Raw genomic sequence first — 16,144 nt, 5'->3', positions numbered from 1 at the left:
TAAAAATAAAACCAAACCCAAACCAACTTCTAAATACCACGCAATTCCATACAGTTAACTCTTAGAGCAAGCAAGCCTTCATTGCCACTGCAGGCAACAAATACCAGCATACTCAAGGACCACAAATTCAGTCTCAACGACCACAAATTCAGTCTCAACAATCCTGCCCTGTTCTTTGTGCCACATTAATTACTACATATGAATTTTGTAATCAGAATGCTCTGCCTATGATTCTACTCAAACTGAAGCCAGTTTATCTAAACTAAACCATGTTTATTTAAATGAACAGCTTTAAAAGAAAGGACTACAGACTTGCTACCTTTCTTAACATGGAATCCTGTGGTCTCTATATTGCATCTGGAATCAGATTTAATTCACTGAAGCTCTGAGTCAGTTTGTTGGTAGCCTTCCTGCATCACAGATTTTTTCCGTGTGGGAGGAGGCTTCTGTCCAACGACCGTAAGGTCACTGCTGAGGATGGGTTAAACAACTCCATATTATGTTGTATTCCACAGACCACACACGCTCGCAGCAATTATATTGCAACTTAGTTAAAGTGATCAAATGACTAACAGGAAATGGGTGGAAAGACGCTAACAAGACTACAGATGCGCTAACCTGATCATAAGTAACAGCCTGGCCAAGGCCTCGGTCAAGCCCAGGCCTGGAAAGAAAACCACCGCGTCCAAAATCCATACCTTGCAGTCAAGACATCATGCTCCCTCCCTCCTAATATGCTCCCGCAAAGCCAAACTGGGGGAGTGTGTTACACAAAGCTCAGTACAGAAGGGACTACCTGGAAGAACGAGTGGATGGCTGCAGTGGCTTCACTGCGGATTCTCAAGAGGGAGCCGAGCGTGTTGTTTCTGCATCGCAGGTGAGGGAACTGTCGGACATACTCCAGTGGGTGATTCTTCTTCATTTTCAGGGGGAACGACTGAAAACAAGAAAAGAAAAATAAGAGGATGAGGACCTGGAGTCAATATAATTTTATTGTTATCCACGGAATACCGTTTCTGCCTGCTAATCTCAATTGTCATTACAGAACAGAGAACGAGATGCTTTTGTGTATCTTTTCCAGTTATTTTGTGGATTTTATAACGCTTACAGCAGAGCAAGAGCCATGAACACCAGAGAAGGTAGCAGCGCTCTGAAATGCTGCACTTTTTGGATGTTGAGTCCCCTTGAAAGCCACTGTTCATCTCACTGCTGCAACAGTAAGCTGCTTCCAAATGTGCCCGTAGCAGATATGGTTCTTCCACCTGCACAATCTGGAGTGTTTCGCCAGTCCCACTGCTAATTCAATTCAAATCCCAGCCAGACCTACCAGATAAACCACCTGGCAGAGGTAACCACTTCAGGGTGGGACAAATGCACACTCTTAGCTGCCAGCATGTGTGTCAGCTTCCACATAGAGACAGCTCTACCCCCTAAGAAAGATTTCATAGTGATGCCATGTTTCTCCTCTGACATACCCTACAGACACTGCTGACAAATCAAAGCCTGCAGGACCATGCAGGCTTAAAGAAAACACAATTTGAAGCATGCTTTTCTGGATAGTTGGACCTTTTGAAATTAATTCCCAAAGTGGTCCTACCAGTTGGACTCCTGCTGCAGTGACATACCCAAGTATCACAAGGTCCCACCACACGGATGGTTTCAGCTTTCAGCTCCATGTTTTGCATCTTATGAGGACTTTTGACCAGTTTTCCTTGCACTTCCACTGCACTTCCAAAAGTCAGGTCTCTAAGAAATCAAGCAAAAACAGCAGCTTAACTAGGCATTGATACAAAGCCAACTACATTCAGAAGAGATTCCTGTTAATTTAGCTGGACCATTTGAGATCACAAGAGATACTGTAGCCATAGCGCTTAACTGATGAAATAAAAAATTATTAAATGCATAGGTGGGAATGTGAATAGATTCACAAAGCTGTAGAAGAATTTAGGACAAGGTAGGAGTGTTGGACAAGTGAGGGGAAAAGGTATTTATTAGAAGTGGCTATTGGTGGGGACAAACCAGGCTTACAGAAAAAAAAGAACTAAAAAAATAAAAAAAATAAATAATCAAGTAATGCGCAGAAGTTTCCTGGATCATCCCAAAACTCCCAACCCTAGCCCAAAGAACAATCAAGAGTCACAAACAAGACGAAGCTGTAAAACAAGTGCATTATTTTATTACCTTATTATAATAGGCAGTATATAGGTGGTATGCCTAACAAGCATTCCAAGTTGTTACAGGAATAGCAACAAGCGCCCTCCAAAAACCTGGGGGACAGTCATCCCTGGCTACGTTTTGTGATTTCCAAGCAAGCTCAACAGTAGTCCAGAATGCCCACGCTGATATAGCTGTTAAGAAAATGTGGTCCAACTTAATCTCACGGGACAAGCAGCTGAAGCACAAGGGCTCCGCTAAGCGAAGACAGGGTAGACAGACACTCTCCAGCCTAAAAAACACATCCAGTGACCCCAGACAGCTGTAGTGCCTTTCCTGTAGTCAGGTGCCAGCTGCTGGAGGTTCAACCAGCAGTCTGGTGAGTCACCAGGACAGGAAAGAAGGCCTAAGCAGACCCCTCCAAGCACTGATCAACACAGATATTTCTCCAGGTATCTCAAATTGACCAACCTATTTTCCAGGCTGGGATCAGCAACCACCTGGAGGCTTTCCAGAGAACTCCCATCATTTATATGCAGGAACAAAACTTCCTTCTGTGATCGGACAGAGCGGACCCAGCCCTAGAGGTAAAAGAAAAAGAAATTTATTTCTTGGCATAGATTCTGTGTGCTCGTGCTCTTCTTCCAGGTGAGCTGGACATGCTACTTCAGGCCTATTTCAACTTCTTACTGAAATCAAAGGAAATATTTCTTTAGGGGTAACAAAAATAAAAAAATAATTTAAAAAAGTAGTTAGTGTCAGTTTTTCTATTTAATTCAAAGCAAAGAGGAACAAATCCTCAGGCAGAGACATCAACTCCCCTCCTGAGTACAGCAGGGATAACTAAAATCTACCTGCGCCTCTGGGGAGCTGAGAACACAGCAAAGTGCTCTGAAGATGAAAAGCACTCTAGCAAAGTACATACTATCAGTGATGTGTCCCTTCAAAACACTTCTTACTGCAACAGAAGAGACCAGTAATGCACAGTTCTTTACGATAACGCACTCAAGACTGTTTTGATGATTTTTAGTACCAATTTTTGTCATTGTATTACCTGTAGGAAGGTTCCAACTGAAATCTGTTCACTATCTGTTTACATGCCCTAAGTCATTGGGATGCTAAAACAATGACGCTGCAGCCAACAGACTCAGGTGAAAAACTACACAGTCATGAAAGACAAAAATCAAAACCAACGCCCTGAAAATTTTGGATGTTTGTCCTTACATCTCAAAAATCAACACTGGTCCACTGTCCCCACAGAAGAAAAAAAAAAAAGAAAAAAATCTAGAAGCATTCTTGTCCAGTTTGACTAAAAGAATTTAACCAGTAACACAGCAGATTTTTGTAACGGCAAAATAGTAGAACTGACCATGTACATGTCAGGCTAATGTTTTGAGTTTTTCAGTCAGAAATAACATTTCCCTTAAAAAGAAATTAAAATTTGAGTCAGTACCAAGGCACCAAGCAAAAGCAACAGGATCCAAAATACAGCTCCCTTAGTTACTTCCCAGCTCACAAGAGCTGAGTCAAAGCTGCTCTTAAAAGCAAAACTATTCGCTAGGGAACTTCCAGCTCATCTTATAATAACACTGTAGAGAACAACAGAAAACAGTGCTGACTAAACAACCAAACTGCCTCTTTTCCAATCAGTTTTGTCTTTGCTTAATGATAAGTTCCCAAGTAGTTCAAATTACTTCAAACTGCACAAATGTTTTAGGGATTTTATACCAGACAAACCAACGTGAATTCATCTACTTCTATTATCTAGACTGAACAAACTGCAAGAATTAAAACAGTACCAAAAGTAAAGCATTCTTAAAACTACAACATGACTACTAACAGAGACAAGGAATTAGACAGGCTTGTATAATGGGGGGAGATCAACTGCATATAAGACCTATGGAGGATTTTAAAGCCATAAACTTATTGATTAACAGAACTTCACCATTTGCTCCAGCCATTTCAGACAGGCACTCACCTAAACGACCTCTGCAGGGTGTCCCACCTGAGGCAAGAACTAACACAAGAAACAAGAGTCTAAAACTGAAGTCTGATCATTTGGGCATCCTCATATTCCTATGGCTATGGCAACAGGTGTTCAAAAGGTAATTCATTCAATAACAGGCCTGAAGCTGTTATGCCTACCCTCTGTATTCCAGTAAATCCCCAGAACATGTCATATACACATTATCCTTGATGCATGATGTTTCATGTGTAACGGCAGATGTTTTTCTTAGTTTCTTTCCTTGTTAAGTGCACCTTAACAAAACACACAAAACCCCTGAACAAAGAAGCATTCTCAAGAGCTTTTTTTCCACCTCATCAGGCTTTTCTGGGATCTGTCAAATAAGGATATGAGTTTTGCATTCTGCAATAGAAAATAAGAACATACCCACAGGCTTGTACTGGAGCAGCAGAGGCTGTGGCAGCAATGCTTTGAGCACTTTACACCATACCAGAAGCAATGTGTAGTGACAATCCTGACTCAGACCAGACTGCACATTCCAATAACCTGGCCATAAAAAGGTTGGTTTTAAGCCACACCAGTTCTACAACCCAGTTTAATATAAAAAAAAAAAAAAATATATTCGAGCACAGGGGAAGAGCAACAAAGCAGCAAGGACCTGCAGGGAGAAAAGGTGGTATTGCCAATTTTAGCATCAGTTTATTCCAGCTTGCATTATTCATAAAACTACAGCTGAAAAGCACCTATGCTGGATAAGCTTCTTCCTACCCTATTAGGCTTCATCTATGTGTGTGCAGGAATACCAGCGTGTTACAAACAACTACTGCTTTGGGTCAGTAGAATCATAAAATGGTTTGGGTTGGAAGGGACCTTCAAAGATCATCTAGTCCAACTTGCTTGCTATGGACAGGGACACCTTCCACTAGACCAGGTTACTCAAAGACAACCTTGAACACCTCCAGGGACAGGGAATCCACAACTTCTCTGGGAAACCCGTTTCAGCATCTCACCACCCTCACTGTAAAGAATTTATTCCTTAAAATTCCAAAACTAAATTGAAAGAGCGTAGATTAGAACTGTTACTAAGCACCCCAGTCCTTTACAGATTCATCGAGAAACAATGACAACTTCGTAGTTCTAGCCAAAGGCCCTGCACTAAAACAGGGACTACGCAACTGCAACCACCGCTCTGTCAGTCAAGAACACCAAAAACCAAGGGGACACGCAAGCCTGTGCTGAGGAAAGGGAAAGAGGTCCATGGCTAAAAAGTCCATTTACCCTGGTCTACCCTGGTTCACAACAGGAACCGGACACAAACATCAGTAAGACTGGTATCATTGGCTCTACCCAACACTGCTATAAACCTGGACGTGGAACAAGGCCTAAAGCAAATCTTTAAAAACATCATCACAGAGGTTCACTCTCCCAAACCAAACAGGTGATAAAACCAAAATTTGGACAGAGCATGTTTCACTATAACCCACCACAGCAACCGTCTTTCCTTGCACATGCCCTGAGTAACTTCAAAGCTTCGCATCTGATCCGGCAATGGCAAACTGAATAAATACAGCGAGCGCTGGCTCTAGGAACAATAAAGGAGAGCTTTAGTAAAACACGCTGCAGAGGTTCTAGTTTTTCTCCCTGAGGCATAGGCAGTGGAGCCACCGTGGGCCACGCTACTCCAGCTCCTCTCCCTTCAGCTGAGGCGCTGGATCGGGTCATTACCAGGCACACCCCGACCTCCCGGCAACACACACCTGCACTTTAACCTCGCCAAGCGGCTCGCGGGCCCCCAGCGCCTCTCGGACCCGCAGCCGCACCGCCCGAGGCAGGGAGGCGCAGCGGCGAAAGGCCTGCCACCCGCCCCGGGCCCCCAGCATGGCGGAGGGCTAGCGGGCCTGCTCCCGTCGACAGCCCGGCCTCATCCCGCCCCGACCGACCGCTCCGCTCCTCTCCGCTCCGCTCCCGGCCCGCTCCCACACGGCTCCCGTGAGGCGACGCACCTCACGTGACCACCTCATCCAATGGCTGCGGGGGGCTGCCCCAGCGAGCCAATCAGAACGGAAGAGCTCCACCCCCCCAAAGAGCCGCCTCTTCCGCCTTGAGGGCGCAAGGTTCTCTGGGAATTGTAGTCAGTGACGGACGGATTAGGGGGACGAGGCGGTGGGGTCGGGGTATGGCGCCAAGCAGGGCACGGCGGGGGTGGGATCCCCATGGCGGGGGTGCCTCCTCTGCCTCAGGAACCCCAGGTGGGCTTTCCACCGCCTCCATTGCATGAGGCAAACTGGGGACGGGCCAGGCCCAAGCCTCTGGAGAGGAGACCAGTTGCGGCTGGGCTCTGAGCCAGGCCGCGCTGCAGCCCTGCTCCTCACCCGGCCCTGGGAGTGTGTGTGGGAGCAGCCTGGAGGGAGAGGCTGCCCTTCTCAGTGGTAGCACAGTCCAGGAACGGCGTGCTGTGGATTTCACGGACCATCTGCCACTCTCCTGTTTTTCTGGGGCCATGTCTGGAGGGGTAAGCCCCATGTTGGCCCATGCTTTTCCTAATCAGAGGCACAGGACTCAGTTCTGGTCTGCAAGCCCTGCTGGGGGACAAGACCCTTCTCCTGTCCCTTTTTCTGCTTCTTGACCCTCTGCCTCTTCCAGCTCCTTTGAGTGGTGGGTGAAAAGCGGTTGTCAAGAAGGTGAGCGTCTCCAGTCCTGCAGAGAAGGATTTGGGGATACTGGTGGGCAAAAAAATGGACATGAGAAGGCAATGTGCGCTTGAATCCCAGAAAGCCCACCGCATCCTGGGCTGCGTGAAAAGAAACACTGACAGCAGGTCAAGGGAGGTGATTATGCTCATCTACTCTGCTCTTATGAGACCCCACCTAGAGTACTGCGTCCAGCTCTGGGGTCCTCAGCACAAGAGGGATGTGGACTTTTTGGAGCATGTCCAGAGGAGAGCCACAAGGATGATCAGAGGGCTGGAACACCTCTGTTTTGATGACAGGCTGGGAGAGTTGGGGCTGTTCAGCCAGGAGAAGCAAAGGCGCTGGGGAGACCTTATTGCAGCCTTTCAATACTTAAAGAGGCCTTATAAGAAAGCTGGAGAGAGACTTTTTACTAAGGCCTGTAGTGACAGGACAAGGGGCAACTGTTTTAAACTGTAAGAAGGTAGATTTAGATTGGACATAAGGAAGAAAATTTTCACTCTGACAGTGGTAAGACACTGGTACAGGTTGCACAGAGAAGTTTTGGATGCCCCATCCATGGAGGTGTTCAAGGCCAGGCTGGATGGGGCTTTGAGCAACATGATCTAGTTGAAGACGTCCCTGCCCAGGGAAGTGGGGTTGGACTAGATGATCTTTGAAGGTCCCTTCCAACCCAAACCATTCTATGAGTCTATAAAAATGGGGTAGAGTCAGTGCCACTTCCCCACGCAGCCTGGACTTTACCGCTCTGTTCAGCCCTTTGCCTGCACATCCCTCTTCTGCACAGTCACACTGCGGGAAGGCAGCAGCTGAACGTGTCTGCTGTGCTTGTGGTCAGAGGTTGTCCCATACCTGCGCATTGATCTTTGGAGTCAGTGGGTGAAACAAGAGACAGCAGCAGTGTGATGCCCCAGGGCCAGGAGGTGCTGAGAGGCAGCTTTGGCAGTGACACTGCTTGTAGGGAGACAAATCCCTGCCTTGCTGCAAAGTCTCAGGTAAGAAAAGAATTGCTGGCCAGAGACCTCATTTAAAAGAAACAAGCTGGGCTCATGGGCACGAGAAGAGGAAAGCTTTGGTTTCGACTTTCCCCTGTGGTGCTTTTTATCTGTGCATGAAAAGCTTCTTGTTCTCAAAGTCCCCATGCTGCTTGCCAGGGCTTTCCTTCACCTCTGCCTTTGCTCCCAGTAAGCCGATGTCCCCACCCGTTGCTCTCAGTCTAGACCTGACCTCCGAGCTGCCTTGAAAGGCCGTCCCGAGGAATTAGAGCTGCAGCGCAGGGGCTCGGGCATAACTGGGTGGATGAGAAAGACATTCAGAGGAAATACCGGAGACCACAGGGCAGGGTGCAGGGAGGGTAGATGAGAACTGGGCTAGAAGTGCATCCTCAGCCAAGGAGGACAACTTGTCTAATGTCTGTCCTCCGTGCTGCTGCAAGGAAGTGGGCAGACCACCTGGACACACGCAGGTTACTGCCACAGTGCTGGATGGAAACTCAGGGACACACATGTCTTGGTGCTCCTGAGTGAGCAAAATTAGTTTTGTTTTAATGCCAGTCACCATCCCCTCCTGTAAGGGCCAGCATTGAGCTTTGCTGGATGTTGGTACGGCGTTGTGATGTGGTTTCTTCATGGAATCACAGCGCAGGAAGGAGCTGGTACTGTTGCAGTGTCAGGCAGACATACAGGATGTAAATTGGTAGGAAATTAAGGCTCTATCATTCAGGGAAGTCCTGGCTTAATGTGAGAATTAAACAGGTGTGTAATGACTGCTCAGTGCACGGTACATGTTCTCTCTGCCTGGTCACAGATGGTGCATTTATTATTGCGCTCAGCTATAGGTTTTTCCTCTCTTGTTCAGCCCATACTGCCCAGAGTATTTTTTTCCAGGGTTATTTGACTCATAAAACCCTCTCCAGGCCAGATAAACAATTAATTTAGGGAATAATTAGGGAGTAACACCAATGACAGTGTCTAAATACACCAGGAAAGGGGTAAGATTGTTCCCCTCAGACCCGTCTGCTCCAGGGCCAGCTGTGGGTATTTGGAGGGAAGGGGGTAACACAGGAAAGTCTGGCCTCAAATTTCTAGGACTGGACTCAAAGTTTTCCCAGCCAGCTGAATATCTTTCCTTCTAAAGACCAAATGGTATCACTAGACAGGACAGGAATTTGGTCCATCAGTCCCCAAAAGAAAATGAGGATGAAGGACTAGGAGAGTGCAAAGCTGACGGTCTCTCAGATAGCTTTTCTGCCCTCGGATCTCAGCTCAACATCCGCTGCTGCTTCATACGCCCTGATCTGCTCCATACTCCCTTTTGCCAAGTTCTTCACCTGGGACAGATGCTGCCGGGATTTACATTGCTGTGAGCTGTTCCAGGCTCCTGGACTGCAGACAGCACTCATGTGCTGACATGCACAGTCTCCAGCATTTTTTTTTTAAGATGGCAGGGGCACAGACAGGGGTTACTGTGCACCCAGAGCTCTCCAACAGACATCAATTTGTTCCCAACAGAGCCGACCATCCTCTTTTTACTGCTGGATGCTGTCCTCACTGGCGAGCAGTTTGGTAACGTCAGTACCACGAACCAGAGCCCCAGTGAGGACCCCACATCTCAGGTTGTTTCAGTAGGTCTATATGGGTCCATGCAGTGCTGGAGCTAACTCTGTTCCCTCTCTGGTGCGTGAGCTGGATGTTTCGGAGCCGCTTTGGGTGTCTGCAAAAGACACAACAGTATCTGAATGTATATTTTGTTTCTTTCCCTGCAGAGCAGAGCTCTTCCAAAAGCTCTCCAGAGGGCACTGGTGCTGTTTGTGGATCAGATTAGCAATGAAAGTCTGGGCTGGGAGGCAGGAAGCCAGTTGTCAGGGTGTTTGCAGGGGGGAAAGTTTAAAGGGTGGTGAGAAATAATGATTCTCCTGTAGTCCCAGCTGGGTGTAGTGGCTGCGGAGAAAACACAGAGCCATGGTGGGAAAGGGCTTCCAAACAGGCAGTGTCGGTTTTGGGGTGGGAGCAGAGAATCAGCCTCATGCTTGTGGGGCACCACCTCCTTGGCACCATCCGTATAGCAATGCCCAGCCTTCACCCGGCAGGAGAAGTGCTCTGAAATGTCTCCTATGTGGATGTTTCAGCCTGGTGCTTTAGCTCCACATGGAGCCTGCTCACCCATGCCCTCTACATCTTTCTGTTCCTTCACTTGGTCCTTTCTAGCGAGTGGAGGAGGAAAAGCTCCACGCAGTTCTACTTTGAAGTGAATCTGTCTTTGTTCCCTTCTGATTCTGAGGCTTTTAGCCCCAGATCCGCCAGATCTGGCCAGGGAGTGGGACTCCTAAGAAAGGCAAGGAACAGGGTGGGAGGGGTATGAAGCAAGAAATCAAATCTTGCGCTCTCCAAGATGACTCTCATCTCTCTGGTGTCTGATGATGACATGAACCTGGTTTTTCCACATAGTTTGGAATTGGAGACGCTGTTACAGAAAAGCTCTCCCCTCGGTGCTGGACATGTGGAAATCTTTTCCATCTCTTCTTCTGAGAGCCCTGAAGGTATATTTCCCAGCAGTGGCATCTCTTTCTGATTTGGAGGGCTCTTTCAGTGAGGGCTTTTATCAGCAGCATTGTCCACTCTTCATGGACCTCTGATTTGGAGTCCTGAGCATCCCCCAAAAGTCCAGCATCCTTTTGACTACATTGCCAGGAGATCGATCAACTTGTGCCTTCTGCTGGAAGCTCGACATAGTGCCTTCTGGGAGGATGAAGGGCTAGGCATGCAGGACATGAGCATGTCTCCCCAAGAGAAAGAAAAATAAAGCAGATAAATCCTTGTTAACCTGTGGATAACATGCAGTTCTTCAATCTGACAGTCTCCCTGTGGTTTTGAACTCTTCTCACTGTATCAGTGGATGCCCTTTGGTGTCCTTAAAGGTCCTAGTTTGAAACTTAGATACACAAGACAGTCAACATCCTGCTGTGCTTAAGATATAGGAATGGGGACCCTGTGATTAGAAAGTGCTGGTCTTTTTTTCAGTGATATCTTGGTAACCTGAAATAAAGCACATTTGTCTTCATTCCAAAGTAAAGAATTTGTATTTCTTGGTTTCACAGCAGTAACTTTCCAATGAAATGAGATACTGTATGTAACACATGCCTTCCACTAAATAAAGTTGGTGGGTGAGTAAACCCAAAGCTCAGAGATGTTCTAATCTCGCTCTGCTGGGGCTAGGCTGTATTCACAGTCCTGGGTCCCAGGAAGGAGCCAGCCTGGAGATAACACCTCAAGGATGGAGCCCTGGGAGTTGCACAGCAGTATCTGAGCTGCTTTGTTGACTGCTCTGCTCTGATGGTGCTTGTTTGTGGTGTCTGCTGGTGAAACCCTTGTTCTGCGTTCCTCCAAAAAAGATTCTAGTGAAAGGCAGAAATGGAACCCTTTCCTGCCTGGTTACCAGTGATGTTGCCCAATACTGGTACTGAGTGGATCCGTAGCAAGGGGCTGTCAAATCCTGCTCAGTGTCTGGGAACTTCCTCAAGTTCCTCCACTCAGAGTGTGGCTGAGAAGTTCCTCCTTTGAGCTGAGATGTGGTTGTTAGCACTCTAGCTCTCTCTTCAAGCTTTTTTTTTGCCCTCACCTGAGAAACAATGGCCTCTTTGGGGATTCTTGTGTTCAAACCCCCCTGATTTGTGGGCCTGATAGGATGATAGGGATAAGGAGCAACACGGCTCTTCATACCAACCCTCCACATGAGCAGAAATTCTGGATATTCTGGGACAAGGAATGGCAACAGCAAGATGTCCATCCTGACCTTGTCCCATTTGTGTCCACCCAGAGCATTTCCTGCTACAGCGAAAACAGGAGTGTCCTACATGAATGGCACTCAGCAGGTGAGGTATCTGGACAGGTTCATCTGGGACCGGCAGGAGATCTGTTCCTACGACAGTGAGGTGGGTTTCTACGTGGCCCACATAGAGCTGGGATGGGCAATTGCTGAGTATTGGAACAGGCTGCAGTGGCTTAACTACCTGTGGGCTTCAAGGGAGAAATACCGCAGCTACAGCTGGAGGAGGACTCAGAGTGTGATGGACAGAAGTGAGTCTTTGGAGGGGAGGAGGAGAGTTGCATGGGGAAACTTGGCTTCCCCAGCCTGGGACCACATTTACCCCACTCCGTCACCTCCGTGTTTGGCAGCCACTGGATGTCAGAGGAGCTTAGTGGATGGTGGGACATAGGTCTGAGTTCAGTGGGGCAGGAGGAGAATGAATGTCATGGACTGGAGCAGTTAGCATTTTTATTATGAGTCTAAGACTGAAGGAAATTACTTGCAGGAGCCCTACAGAAAAGCATGGGACAGGACTCCCAAGCCTAACAAATGCACCTCCCCTCCTGCTAATTCCAGGACCAATGGACCCACCTGAGATGTGGGAGAAGACATGAAATGCTCCTGCTAGATGTTTCTGGTAGAAGCAGAGTTCATCTTCTGTGGTGGTCTTTCACTGAAGGAAGAAAGAAAGAGAATTAAAGGTGAATGTGGCTGGGAGACATGTTAATGGGAGGTCATGTTGAAACCAGTGGGTCTGGACCAAAAGATGCATTCACAAATGTGTTTGGAGGAGAAATCCGTATGATGTCCTCAGGTCCTGTTGCTAGGAATGATTCCTGAGGAGGATTGGTCAGTGCTCTCCATCCTTCTCTTTCTCTTTTTCAGTTAAACACAGAGTGAAAATTTCTCCCATGCAAACGGAGCTGCGGGACTATCCCAACTACCTGGTTTGATCTGCAGCAAGGTTTTCTCCTTCTGAAATGAAGATCAAGTAGTTCAAAAATGGGCAGGAGGAGATGGACAAAGTTGTTTAATCCTAAATGGAGATGTCTTTCCAGAGCCTGGTCACTTTGGAAGTCATGCCTAAGCAAGGGGATGTCTATGCTTGCCAGGTGGAGCATGTCAGCCTGCCAGTGCCCATCACCATGGCCTGGGGTGAGCAACTGGAAATGGGGACATCAGAAAGCCTTGAGGAGAGTTGCTTCTAGCGCTATGGGGACAGCAGGAAACTAGGAAAGATCACAGAATCACAGAATGGTCACAGTTGGAAGGGACCTCTGGAGATCATCTAGTCCAACCCCAAAGTTATTTTGGGGGAAAGCAATGTCTGTCCTGGGCCTTTACTCTCTGGACTGCTCTTCCAACAGAAACGTGCTCTGAAACTGTTGTGAGCAAGAAGGTGACTGGAACGCTGGGCTTTGTGCTGCGCTTAGGCTTCATCGTGGTGGTACTCGTCATCTATCAGAAGAAAAAGAAAGGTGAATTATTCATGAGCTAAGTAGAAACCTGTTCTTAATGGGGCTGCGGAGAGATGTTTTAAAGCCTGTAAGACTTCACTAGAATTTAGATTTACCATGATAATTTTCTTGGGTTCCCAGCATTCAAGTGGGTTTTATATGGTCTAATCCGATATCCGCAGAAGCCAGTGATAGCTTTTAATTTATTTTAACTGATGTTAGATTGGGCTTTTCAGTGATGAGAAGCCATTTTAGAACTATCATCAGCTGCTGAAAGGTCAGCCCAGTCCTCTGAGATACAGTCCTAGGCTATGGTTGTGGTTTCTTATGAGTATCAAATTAGCTGCTTCATTCCCAAATGTCTCCACATCGCTTTGTTGCAGACATATTTTGTAGACTCTAGAAGCAAATACATTCATACTTATTTATAGAAGGATTAAATACCTTTCTTGTGAAACTGCGCAGGGGAATAAAAGCGAGAACATTATCTTCCAGAAAGCTGCATTCATGTTCTCAGAGTGTTGGTTTGCTGAGTAACAGCATCTTAGCCGAGCCTTTGCTTTCTGCTTTCTAATAATTTAAGATTATTAGAATCAACAAACAAGTACTGGGTAAGTCATTGTTGTGTGACATCTTTCCTGGTGCAATGAGGAATATCCCTCAGCTTAATCCTGTATACTATTAGTTTTTGTCCTAAGCAAACTCTCTTAAGCAAACCACATCCGATGTAGCCCTTCGCTCCCATGAATTCTCAGCCTGTGGGTTTTGCTCACCAGCATCAGGAGGACCTGAATTCCCTGCCCACCATAATAACTAATTATATAGACCTAGTTAATAACTAGGGAAGAGAAGGCATGATGCTGAAAATGCTGAAACCTCCTTCCTTAGACCCAAACACCAGTTTCCCAGTGAACTATGATGAGAATGGCCTACAGATTTAACTCTATAGGAATCAATTTCCCAGCCTGCCCAGGACCTGGGCTCGTTGCGCCTGTGTTGTTCAGGGCCCCCCCATTATCCAAGGGATAAATGCTTTGGGTGGGTCTCCAAGGTCATCTCAGTAACTGGATTCCCCTGCCATAAATAAATCCTCTCCCAGAACAGCCTCTGGCAGGGCTGCCATGGGCTCTCTGAAGCTCAGCTGACCCCATGGATCTCAGCAGCTTTGTGTGATGGGTTAGCACAGGACTGCCATGCACTTGGAGATGACAGGGAGAAGGAGCAGGCTGGTAGCTCCTCCAAGACTTCAGAGCAGAGATGTGACCACGGACTGTTAGGATGAACATGGAAATCACAGGGAAATCACTTGGGGGGGGAAGGCAGGAGACTGCTAACAGGAGCCTGGAGGAGCTTGTCCTGTTCCTCAGTCTAGCTGGCACGGCGACTGGCAATACTCCAAAGCCTGCGTGAGAAGTTCCTCCACCCATTTCTGCTCTTTTTCCCGGCAGAACGGCCATGCCTGTCAGCTGTGGCAGCAGAGGAAGGCGACAGGGAAAGGGACGCGCTGCTGGGTGACTAAGTCCGCAGCAAACCTCTGTGAATCAGTTTCTGTCTCTTGGAGTTAAGAGGAGCTGGTGCTCCCTGCTTTTTCCCAACACTTTTCCCTTTCTTTCTACCATTGCCCACGTTAGCAGGGTATTGCCTCTTCCCCTCTCTGAAGAACTGTGAATTTGCAAATTTGCTTGCAAATTCAGGGGTAATCCCAGGGACCGATGCCAGGCCGTTGAGGGTAGGATGGGCTCTGCTGCAGGAGGAAAGCTAGAGCTTCCCGGCCCTACACACACACCTGGAGAGAGAAGAGGGGAATAAATAATAGCATTTCTAAGGAATGTTTTGTACTTTGAGCGATTTATCTAAGGGTCTGAAAGGATTTAATAACTGAGAGCTAATTAAATGTACTAATTAACCCGGTGTTTAATCTCAGCTCTTTGCTAGCTTTCTGTGCTGCTGAAGCAGAGACGTCGTCCCATATATCATGACATCCAGCCACTTTGCTTAATTGTGATTCCTCTGCACATGGTGCAGGCACTCAGCCGCTCAGGTGATGAGAGGAACACGAAAGCCCACGTACATGAGAAAATTAGAGGGGCGAAACCAGCCCTGTGTGACTAACAACCTGTGAGATTATTGCCATGAAGAGGATATTGACAGTCTAATTTGTTTCCCCTCCCCATTATCACTGGTTTGTTCTCATTGACGCCACTGTTTTGCTAAGGGGGATGGGAACAATCTGTTTCTGGGCACATGATGACAAATGGCCATATTATTCTGTGGTCCCATCCTTGTCACTGTGGCTCCAAGCAGCTCTACTACAACTAGTAGGAGGCTGCTCACTTTCTCCTCTTACCACGCTTCCCCATGGGCTTGCTTGAGGGTTTATACTGGTGCTACTGGTACTATTTTGGTGTACAACCCGCCCAGCCAACTCTTACATCTCTGTGAGCTGTTTCCTCAGTGCCACAGAAGAAGGGACATCTGAAGTGACCACCCAGAGCCAGCTCAATCCAGCTGGAGAAATGTGACTTTCCTGCTTCCAGGGCTAAGTAATTCCTCCTGGCTCTGGAGCTGTGGGAGACCCTGGAGCAGATTGGTGGGTTGGTGGATCATGGTGGGCCCAGGAGAAGGTGTGCTCCACAGAAGAAACAGAGACAGAGGACTCCCAAGATCCAAAATCCTGGCACATCATAAAGGGCTTCATCCCAAGACGCAATCCTCGTGGTGCAATATTTAGTGGGGGTCATCTGAAATCTTGTCATTACTTCTTCTCACGGCTGTCATGGAAACTATTCCTGTGAAGCTCCCAAGAACCACGGACTGCCCAATCGAGGGCACAATAAATGCCCCCAAGGGCACTATTCAAACCAGCAGCCCCAGTTTGCTCCCAGCTGTAACTCCATCTACACACTGTTCATTTATCACTGCTAACATAAACATGGGATGGAGGTGAGCTTCTCTCAGGCTCATGACCTCGACTTGGGGTCATGACTCCTTCTTTAGGAGCTACTAATTCAAATGTGGTTGGAAATGAGTCTGCGTGAGCACAAGGTCATTAAATTAGCCAGGGAAACAGG

General features: G+C 47.4%; 2 protein-coding genes across 2 annotated transcripts in view; one reads left to right on the top strand and one right to left on the bottom strand.

Moving 5' to 3' along the window:
- The window catches only part of NARS2 (asparaginyl-tRNA synthetase 2, mitochondrial), a 54,733-nt gene extending 48,680 nt beyond the window's left edge, over nt 1–6,053 (bottom strand). Inside the window, exons 1-4 of the mRNA XM_082490046.1 lie at nt 5,878–6,053; nt 2,626–2,735; nt 1,626–1,746; nt 797–937 (exon numbers count right to left, since the gene is read on the bottom strand). Of these exons, the coding sequence (XP_082346172.1) occupies nt 797–937; nt 1,626–1,746; nt 2,626–2,735; nt 5,878–6,000 (495 nt within the window). The 5' untranslated portion in view covers nt 6,001–6,053. The remainder of the gene's footprint in view (nt 1–796; nt 938–1,625; nt 1,747–2,625; nt 2,736–5,877) is intronic.
- Nucleotides 6,054–11,662: 5,609 nt separating this feature from the next.
- On the top strand, nt 11,663–14,592 carry LOC309683187 (HLA class II histocompatibility antigen, DRB1 beta chain-like; the record flags this gene model as incomplete). The annotated part of the gene is made up of 5 exons (XM_082497388.1): nt 11,663–11,885; nt 12,502–12,563; nt 12,675–12,771; nt 12,984–13,094; nt 14,522–14,592. 5 exons carry the CDS (start codon nt 11,663–11,665, stop codon nt 14,590–14,592), a joined length of 564 nt encoding a protein of 187 aa, XP_082353514.1.
- Nucleotides 14,593–16,144: the final 1,552 nt, after the last annotated feature.

The sequence above is a fragment of the Vanellus vanellus genome (assembly GCF_965231255.1).
Source record: "Vanellus vanellus genome assembly, chromosome: 1".
Classification (NCBI taxonomy): Eukaryota; Metazoa; Chordata; class Aves; order Charadriiformes; family Charadriidae; genus Vanellus; species Vanellus vanellus.
Note: the sequence above shows the minus strand (reverse complement) of the source record. Positions and strands in the feature narration are given on the sequence as shown.